The sequence below is a fragment of the Lemur catta genome, chromosome 3, assembly GCF_020740605.2.
Source record: "Lemur catta isolate mLemCat1 chromosome 3, mLemCat1.pri, whole genome shotgun sequence".
NCBI classification, from domain to species: Eukaryota; Metazoa; Chordata; class Mammalia; order Primates; family Lemuridae; genus Lemur; species Lemur catta.
This window is the reverse complement of record NC_059130.1, coordinates 9,881,511-9,891,969: the sequence shown is the minus strand read 5'-3', so window position 1 is coordinate 9,891,969 and position 10,459 is coordinate 9,881,511. Positions and strand designations below refer to the sequence as shown.

Below are 10,459 nucleotides of genomic sequence, written 5' to 3'. Positions count from 1 at the left end.
TTTCACCAACATCTCTCCATATCTGCCTCCTGCCCTGCCCCAGCCCCTGGCGACAACCTTTCCACTCTCTACTTCTATGAGTTCAACTTTTTTAGATTCTACCTGTAAGTGAGATCATGTAGCATTTATCCTTCTGTGTCTGGATTAATATCCTCTAGGTTCATCCACATTGTCACAAATGACAGACATTCCTTCCTTTTTTTTTTTTTTTTTTTGAGATAGAGTCTTGCTCTGTCATGCCGGCTAGAGTGTGGTGACATGATCATAGCTCACAGCAACCTCAAACTCCTGGGCTCAGGCGATCCTCCTGCCTCAGCCTCTTGAGTAGCTGGGACTATAGGCCTGCGCCACCATGCCTGGATAATTTTTTCTATTTTTAGTGGAGACAGGGTCTCACTTTTGCTCAGGCTGGTCTCAAACTCCTGACCTCAAGCAATCCTACTGACTCAGCCATCCAAACTGCTAGGATTACAGATGTGAGCCACCACACCCGACCTCATTCCTTCTTTTTTAAGGCTAAATAGTATTTCATTGTATATACATACTACATTTTCTTTATCCCTTCATCCATCAATGGACACTTAGGTTGATTTCATATTTTGGTGATTGTGAACAGTGCTACAATGAACATAGAAATAAATGCATGTATCTCTTTGACATACTGACCTCATTTCCTTTGCATAAATACGCAGAAGTAGGATTGCTGAATCATATGGTAGTTCTATTTTTAAGTTTTTGAGGAACCTCCATACTGTTTTCCATAATGGCTGCACTAATTTGTTAATAGATTCCCACCAACAGTGTATAAGTATTCCTTTTTTTTTGCATCCTCACCAATACTTATCTTTTGCCTTTTTGTTAATAGTCATTCTAACATGTGAGGTGATATCTTACTGTGGTTTTAATTTGCATTTCCCTAATGATTACTGATGTTAAGCAGTTTTTCATGTACTTATTGGCCATTTGCATCACTTCTTTGAGAAATGTCTATTAAGGTCATTTGCCCATTTTTAAATTTGGTTATATTTGTTTTCTTGTTATCAGTTGTTTGACCTCCTTAAATCTTCTTGGAGTTTTTAATTAATACCTTCAATTCTTTCTGCTTTGCATCACTGTTAACATTTTTCTGTCTGGAGCTATGCCAGAAGTTATTCCTGGTTTTTGGCACATAGATTGATTAAATAGACAGAGAGAAAGGGACAAGAATATGGAAATATCAGGATTTTAGAAGATAATAGAATTCATTTAGCTAAATGCTTTTCTGGGCCTGCAGTAGACCTCAAGCAAAAGGTGTTCTGTGTTCTGCCTAACAATTCTTCTATCTCAATGCTTGTTCATAAATTTATTCTAGTTTCAACTGCCACGAGCAGTTGACATGAAATATAAAAATGCCACCACATAGAAAGATCTGGGGTGTCTACTTTGTGGCATCTTTTATACCCCTATCTTGCAAGTGGTAACTGAATTTTCACAGAGATTTGGTTGAAACCTTGTTTTACTTTTGCTTATAATTTCACATAAAATTTAGAAGAGTGTTTTGGCACTTTAGAATATGCTAAGTAAATACTTGTTAAATAAGTAAATCAGATTTGATAGATTGGCAGAATTTTGTTTTTTGGTTAGAGGCAATCAATAATTTCCCAATTTTTGAAATGATTATTCTTCCTATATTGTAATGACATTTAAATGTATGTGAAAATAATTATCTTATTTTCTTTAGGCTTACCAATTTCATCCTATTCTCTCTTTAAAATAATTTGTTATTATTTTCTCAGAATGCTCTTCTTTAGATCCTCTTTAGACTTCTTCTCTTTCCTTCCTAATGCTCTATTCTGATTTAAATAGCCCTGGATTTTAGTTCTTGAGTGAGGTCAGCAAGGGCAGAAACAAAGATAGCAGAACACGTGAGTTATTTCCTAAATCTAGAAAATTTCTGTAAGAACAGATTAAAAGTTACAGCCAGTAACAAAACAATTTGAATCAGAAAAAGTTATTGTGTTTTCATCCTGATCAGATACAGTTGCTACTGTTGTTATTATAATTAGGACTTGAAAATGTTCTTTTGGTGTGGTCATTGGGTCTCCCTTTTCCATTTGTGTGGGCAATAAAAACCAGTCTATGATTTCACAGGTAACCTAATGCCAAGATTGCAAAATGGAGCATAAACAGTCTGCACAAATGTATAAATGTGTGAATGTCTGTGTATGAGATTAATAAGGCACATTAGGTTTCTTTCCATTCTAGTGCTTTTTAGCTTTGTCATGGCAGTTCCCAGAAAGGCTGGTTAACCTTTTATTGAATCACTCCTGCGTTGTCATGATTCTGAGGATCAAAAAAGATACCCATAGCTTTTCTAAAGCACAGCATTTCAAAACCTCATGTTTATCTGAAACAAAATGAAACAAAACACAGCAAAATAAAAGGGTTACATCAGAAAAGAATAAGTGGAATGCTTAAAGAATTGAAAAAATATTTTCAAATGGAATATTTTAAGAATAAAAAAATTTTTAAATTGCTTTATCAAACAAATTTTGATTCTTTTCCTGCTATTTGAATAGCAATAGGGGGGATTTCACTTATGTCAATAAAATTTACAATTATGCTTTATTAATGAGTTCACAGAGGTGTGGAACATTTTGAGTTGGCAGTTTATAAAGGCATCTTGTTGGAGTCTGCTCTCAGGAATTGTTCTGTGTCTTAAATCTCCAGGAAGGCAAAATGGCATCGCGGTTAAACAAGTGGATCTTGGTGTCAGGATGTTGGGGTCCAATGCTGGCTCTTCCACTTACCAGCTGCTTGAATTTAGGAAAGATAGTTGAGCTTTCTTAGCCTCAGTTTCCTCATCTATAAAATGAGGTCAGTAATAGTACCTACCTCAGAGAGGTTATGAGGTTATAAAACATATAACACATGTTATATAGCTAGCTGTCAGTGCTCATAATAAATTCAATAAATAAATACCTGCTGCTGTTGTAATTATCTGATCTCAGGCATGAGGTATGACTTGAACTAAATATATTGCCTTTTTCAAGGGGAGTTTCTAATTGTTCTATAATCGATTTTAATTGTTAAAGAAACATTAATCAAGCAATTTTTTTGAATGAGAATGGCACCGGGGAGCTTTCTAGTACTCCTACACTCTCTTCATGTGTGTAAGGCCAATCTGCCCTACAGTACTGCTTTATTTTTCCAAGGACATTGTTGGTGGCAGGAACAATCTGGGTGACATACTGAAATGGTAGTGAAATTTTCTTCTCTTTCAGCATTACTATCATCAGATGGTTTACATCCCTGTTCACCTCATGTATTCATCCACCCATCCATCCATCCATTTATCAAATTCATCCACCCATCCATCCATCCATCCATGCATCCTGTACTAGGTGCTCGGCATTGGAGAAATGACATGAATTAGGTACAATTTCTGTTTCGAAGGACCTCAAGGAGGGACAGGGTGGGGGTGCAGGTAGGGTAGTGGTGGTTGTGGTCTCAGACCCTTCAATGATTACTCTGCAAAGAAGTCAGTATAATGATTGTGATATGCACAGGATTGTGTGGAAACAGGGATACCAAGGACTTCCCAGAAAAGTTTCTTTATGTTGAATTTTAATATTCATCATCTTTCTATGAGGAGCTCTCTTTTTGGCAAGTTGTTTATACCAACATGCAAATGAAATGTAAATATTACACAAGTTAGATTAAGGTTCTTAGTTGCTGACAGGAATACATAGAGCTATTCAGCTTTTCTGTGTAAGTCCAACCTCCTTAGTCATCTTTAAAATGTAATGTATATGTAGATCACTGCTGATGTTCGGCAGATGGACTCGTGTCTAGTCATGGCTTGAGGGCTGCAGCATGTTTAGTGTGAACCAGACTCTGAAAGGACCCAGCTGAGGTGTAATTAACATGGTGAAGTAAACCTTTGGAGCCTCGTTTTCTGTGTGTGTGTGTGTCTGTCTGTCCGTGTACTTACAGTGGAGAGGGGAACACTTGTATTTTCACTTATTTGGACGTTGGTTAGTCAATCAATCTTTTATTAATCCATCCTTTGTAGACAAGCAGACTGACAGTCATTTTCTAATCCTCCTTTTTAAGCTGCATCTTTGGAAGCTATTTGTGCCATAAATTACCTCAAGTAAATTTCTTTTGTTAGATGGTAAGTGCCATTTTGAGTAAAGGTCATTACTGTCATTGTTGTTACTCTTATTATAAAAAGTACTTGAACATGTCAGAAGAGAAAAGAAATCCTATGATCATAACAAGATGCTGCTCAGTTGTACCTAATTCCAAAATCTTTAAGTTCACACTGATTTGGGCACATTTATGAAAGGAACAATTATTGTAGAAATCTGACTCTACCCCCATCCTATCTTCACAATGGTTTTCCGGTATTTATTTTTAAAACAGTATCAAATTGCCAGAAGCTTAAAGCCCGCATCCTTAATGTTTACGTGAAACCAAACTACATTTGATTGTAGTTGAAGAAAATTAACCCAGCAGACAGCCAGCCTGGATTTCAGTTTGCAGTCTATAATATTTACATTTCTTCATCTTTAATTCTTTCAGAAATATTTATCTTTGGTATGCCACATACTGTCTATGATTTACTTATCTTGTGACATAAAATAAGGACTAAAATAAGAAATAAATTTGGGTTTCTGCATTTCCTGGTTGTAGATAAATCTTAATGCCTTTGTAAATTTAAGAGTTGAAAGAATAAGAAGAAAAAAATTCCAGTAAGGACTGAGTGACAATACAGATGTAGCAAGCAATCAATTCATGTGGCTTTCACCTCCCTTCACAAATTTTTTGGTACATTAGGCCTGATGCATAACCCAGTGAGTTCTCTAATTCTCACTTTTCTGATTGTGGTGTAATTCCACATGGAAAGGGCCCTAGCATGTGATATCCATTATCAGTTGTCCTTGTCTTTCCTGCGGCTCAGGATGTCATCTATCCCATTTCCCATTTCTATAGTGTGTAGGAATGCGGCAAGATCCAAACAACAGAGCAATTCAAGAGAGAAACAGCTGGCAGCCTCCTAACCTTGGTGGGCCCAGAAAGGCTAAGGAGACACACAGAAAAAAGCAGACCTTTATTCCATGTGGCCCTTATACATCATGCAGGTAACACTGGCAAATCCTTCCTGATCTTTCGTCTGTCAGGAAAAGGGGAGAGAGGAGAGAATGTAAAAGGGGAGCAACATAGCTCATTCATTCATTCGCTTATTTACTCGCTCAACTCATATTTATTGAGTACCTGCTATGTGACAAGGTTGGTTTTGGGAATTTGGAGATGAATAAGTTACCACCCTTGCCTTCAAGGTGTTTCAGTCTAGCAGGGAGAAAGAGGTTTAAACCAGTAATTAAACTCTCTAAGGTAATTATTATAATGGCGAGCTGCAGCTCTGAACAGAAGGAACACAGATGTGGAGACACAAGCTCACCCTCTCATTGAGCTCTGTAACAAAGAGCAAGGTGCTTAATGCCTTTGACCTTCATGTTCTTCATCTATATAGGTGGGGTGGGGGGGAGCATCTTTAACTCGCAGGTGGGTGTAAAGTGCCCAATAGCGTGCTTGACATACAGTGGGCATTCGGTAACTGGTGGCATGTGGATATGCCTCAGGTGCTGCGCAGCCCTGGAGGGCAGTAGGACCATGACCACAGGAGGGATCCTGAAGTCCCACGTCAGATATGCAAGAATGATTTTCTTGCACACTGCAAAAACACTGGGGACCAGGACTAGCAGGGAGTTGCCACTGACAGAGCTTAGTCCCTATCTCCCAACTTGTCTTCACTAGGTAGAATCTTTAAGATTTTAAAGGAAAAAGACTGGTGCTGACGGCTCAGGTGGGAAGCCCATTGCCATTTTTGCTGCCCTAATTTCTGACACTTTAATGTCTTCCACATGACTCATCTGTTGCCACTTAGCTCCCTGTTTAAGTGAAGAACCTTGTGGCTCCAGTAGCTTCCTTGTGTTCTAAGCCTTCCATATACTTTCCTCTTGCCCTTCTACCAACTCTCTGGTCTACTATGTTTGAGAAGCATTATTTGAAGTCATAGTTTATATATATTAAAAATATATGAAATTTTAGACGTTAAATAGAATTTATTTGATCATTGCTGCCTTTTTGGGTAATGTTTATTGAGCCTTAAGTGTCAGGCAGCACACATTTGAGGCATTACATCAGTGCTTCTTAGACTTTGATGAAAATACATGTCTGTCACCTGGGGATCTTACAATTCAAGTTCTGGTTCATTTAATTTGAGGGTAGGGCTCAAGAGACTACAGTGCTAGCAAACTCCAGGGTGATGCTGTTGTCTACAGATTGCATTTTGAATAGCAAGGCATGGTTTCATTTGATCTTGATGACAACCCTATGAGATAAATATTATTTTTATTTCCCAGATGGGGAAACTGAAGTTTAGAGGAATTAGATAATTTGTCCAAGGCCATGTTGCTAGAAAGCAGCAGAGTTTGCTCCTAAATCCAGGTTTGCCTCCTGGTGTAGTTTATACAATCTGGACTTTGGAAATATCCTACAACACCTAAAGGGGGATCTGGTGCTACCTCAAACAAAATTCATAGTTTTAGTTTACTTTTTTGTCTTTTGATGAAACTTTTTTCCAATTTAATTTCTCCTTATGAACGACCTTGTATTAAATGGTGATTCAGATATGCTGGATTTTGTTTCCAAAGACATGTAAAATTTAGTATGATTTATTTGCCAAAATTATGGCCTAGGAAACATTGCTCTATTGATGGAATCTGCACTGAACACGAGAGGAAATTGCTGGGGAAGGATGCATGTGAAGAAAGGAAATCCTCAGGCTGATTTATTGTTTAACGCTGAGCTTACACAGTGTGCTATGCTTGTCACAGCCAAGTAAAAAAGGACGCAGTCCCTGTCCTGAACAGATCATTTTCTTAAAAATAACATTTGACCTGCTTATGAAATTACTATGGTTCATAATAGAAAGCTGGAGCTCCAGAAATCTAAAAACTAAAACATCATCTAACAGCCAAACTGTACTTTATATTTTTATTTTCCAATTTTAAGAGAATACATCTCCAATAGGTGACCGAGGATCACATTTACACAGAACGGCAAGAGTTCAACGCAAATAATTTAAACATTGTTTTTGGGCTTGAGGGGCAGTGCGCAGTGGGAGTAAAAGGGGCAGGGTTTAAGAGTCCCCCCCAGAATTTAAGACACACGAATGCGCTGCTTCAGCCAGTGCTCCGATGGCCTATTCCAACTTGCACAAGGTCCCCAAACCCAGCCAGGCAGGGGCGGCCCGGGCGGAGGCTCCGAGCTCTCAAACTCCGCCGCCAGTCGCCGACGCATGCGCAGTCTGGCCGCCGTGTCACAGGCCTATTTTTCAGGCAGGTTTCCGTGGGGTCAGCAAAAGGGTCAGGACTGCCACGGTGAACGGTCCCAGCCTGACAGCGGAGAGGGAAACCGTCCCTAAGTGGAAACACTTCGCGTCGACACGGGCTCGGGGGTGGGAGCGGTTTCTGCCGGCGTTCCCCCCCCACCCCACACTATTAAGGTGCCGCAACATCCTTAGGAGCAACTAACTTGGAGGGACAGACCGAGGGGTTATCGCAGGAGGGAATTGGGGAACAGAGCCGGAGGGGGCGACGGTCTCCAAAACTTTCCGCGCTGTGATCTCCAGCTGCGCTGCGCACCTTCCCCCATCGCTCCGGGGAGTCCGGGCGCCCCAATTCATCCGTCGCTCCTCCGAGACTCCTTTCTGAAAAATGCATTCGTTGTTTAGGGGCCCGCAGGGGGAACCCCAACGTATTGCAGTATTCAGCCACACTCCCCCAAACCCAGGGAGCCGCCGGGAGAGAAAATCCCGGGACGCCCGGGGTCGTGCAAGCTCCGCGAACCTGAGGGCCCGCGGGCGGGCGGGGGCGCCGGGATCCCCTCTGTCGCCGCCCCCCCACTCCGACCGCCCCTCCCCCCGCGCCCCGCCCCGCCCTCGGCCACCGACCCGCGGCCGGGCTGCTGGCGCGCTCCCACCCGCGCCTCTGGGGACTCGCAGACTGCAGCGAGCCGGCCGGGCGCGCCGGGCATGCTCAGTCGCGGGGCGCCGGGCTCGCGAGTCGGAAGCCTGTGCGCGGCCCCCCAGCCGGCCGGGGCGCACGGAGAGCGGGCGCGACTCGCTGCGGCGGCGGCCGGGCCGCGGCGCACCCGGACCGGGACTCGGGCGGGGACCGGAGCCGAGCCCCGGGCAGCGCCCCCGACCCGCCGGCCGCGGCGCCTGCTCCGTCGAAGCGGCGCAGGGAAGGGGCCGGCCGCGTCCCGGAGCCGTCGGGCATGGAGCCCTGGAAGCAGTGCGCGCAGTGGCTCATCCACTGCAAGGTGCTGCCCGCCAACCACCGGGTGACCTGGGACTCGGCGCAGGTGTTCGACCTGGCGCAGACCCTGCGCGATGGAGTCCTGCTCTGCCAGCTGCTCAACAACCTCCGGGCGCGCTCCATCAACCTGAAGGAGATCAACCTGAGGCCGCAGATGTCCCAGGTAAGGAGGCCGGCGCGGGCGCCCCCGCCTCCAGCCGGCGTCTCCCATTAATCATGCGGCTAATTTCTTTGTGTAAATGCAAACATCTAGGTGCACTCAGCCCGCCCTGCCTCCCAGCCTGGTGCTTTGGGACCACTTCGGCTTTTCCTACCTTGGCTCGAAATGGTTCAGCGCTTTAGCTGAATGCTAAAGCCTTGCATTTGGAGACGGTGAGAGGATTGCGTTAAGGCTTTCATGAGGCGGGAAAAAATAAGTTCTCTTGGGGTCCCCTCGACCTACTCTGCGTGCGTGTGTGTGCGTGTGTGTGTGTGTGTGTGTGTGTGTGTGTGTGTGTGTGTAGGACGACAAAGGGAATTTGATCCAGCTCTTCTATAATAACGATGAGGAGGAATGAAACGAGGTGTTGGTAATTTCGCCTTCAGTCTGTTCTTTTGCTTTGCCTTTTGTCCCCATGTTTTCTTGAAAGAGGAACCATGACATAAATGGGGACTCTAGGAAGTGGAGGGCGTTCGGGACCGTTATCTTTACAGGAATGATACTGGTCAAAGGGAGGAAAAGGGAGCGGAACACAGAGGCTGCCCTTGAAGGCCCTCTGAGCTCGTGGCCAGCCTGCAAGGGGAGATGGTTGTGTTTACAGCTCTTCTTGAACCATGTGAGAAGGAGCCAGTCCAGCCTCACTCAGCAGAGACAGGAAATGAGAAGTTTCACTAGAGATTCCGCTTTCCTTCCCTCAGTGCTGTGCTCAGGTGGTGTGGTGCATATTTGGCCCCAGCCTTGCCTGGAGGTGCCTCTTTGAGGCTTTATATATATATACAAAAAAGCGACTTTGGAAGGTTGTGTGCACCCTAGAGTCAGCTCAAAAGTCAAAATTCAGTGAAAAAGTAGTTTATTGATTCTGTCGGAAAGTTTTTGTACAGAAGGATTTTAAACACGATTCAGAACTTCTGTTCTCTTTCACAATGTATAAAAAGCTACTTTCAACTTAAAAGAGAGAGACAAGAGTCCCTTCCATGACACATTTTAGCACTAATCCTGTATGAAACAGAACCTCAGCTACTTAGCAACCAGAGCAGTGCCTTTTAAGAAGGAACTGACTTTATATGACTTAATAATTATGTAAAGTTAGAGCATACACACTCATCTCTGATCCTCAGTGCCACATCAGGGTCCCTCTGCACTTTAAATTCTACATCCCTGTCTGCCTTCGACGTGTAGGCAGTCCCCAAGAAAGAACAGACTTGTAAGTGGTGAGAGACATATGTATTTAAAAGTGTGGTTAATTCTTTTATACTCGTCCATAAACCTGTGTGGTGATTGCTAACTCTGTGGACCCTTTCAGAGTTGTCCCAGTTCTGCATACCCCTTCGAGGGGTTTAACAGACATTTCCATTACTGTGGGAGCTGCTGTTCTGAATAAAGTTTTGTGGGGGCTGCAGTCAGTTGGTTGTTCAGCCCTAGAGATCCCCATTTCCCACCTGCCTGTAGCCTCTGGAGGCAGCGTGGGTCAGGATGACTTGGCCCACCAGCAGGGAGGATAGAACACTGCACATTTCCTGAAACTGCAGTTTTCTGGAACTCTTAAGGGTTATTCGTTAAGTTCTCAATAATCACGTTTTCTGGACAGCTGAGGATCTCCCTTTTTTAACCCTCAAATCCTTATTTGAATGTTAACAATAGACAGAAATCTTTTCCACTGTGTTTTGCTTGTTCTTCTTTTAGAATGTTACATGTAATTTCTCTTTGATGGCTAAGGATGGTCATTATAAGCTTCATTAATGAAAATTGAGCACATACAATGCTCTAAGAGCTCTGTTCCCTACTGGGGGTACCACAGTGAACACACCAAGACACGTGCCCTCAAGGAATTATTACACTGTGCTATCAGACAAACCACCAGGTTATGGTGAGATAAGGTGGACAGCTAAAT

The 10,459-nt window shown here is 43.3% G+C and overlaps 1 protein-coding gene across 1 annotated transcript in view; it reads left to right on the top strand.

The window, feature by feature from the left end:
- The first annotated feature begins 8,236 nt into the window (after nucleotides 1-8,236).
- The window catches only part of VAV3 (vav guanine nucleotide exchange factor 3), a 357,886-nt gene continuing 355,663 nt past the window's right edge, over nucleotides 8,237-10,459 (top strand). Inside the window, exon 1 of the mRNA XM_045546671.1 lies at nucleotides 8,237-8,532. Coding sequence (XP_045402627.1) covers nucleotides 8,329-8,532 — 204 coding nt within the window. The 5' untranslated portion in view covers nucleotides 8,237-8,328. The remainder of the gene's footprint in view (nucleotides 8,533-10,459) is intronic.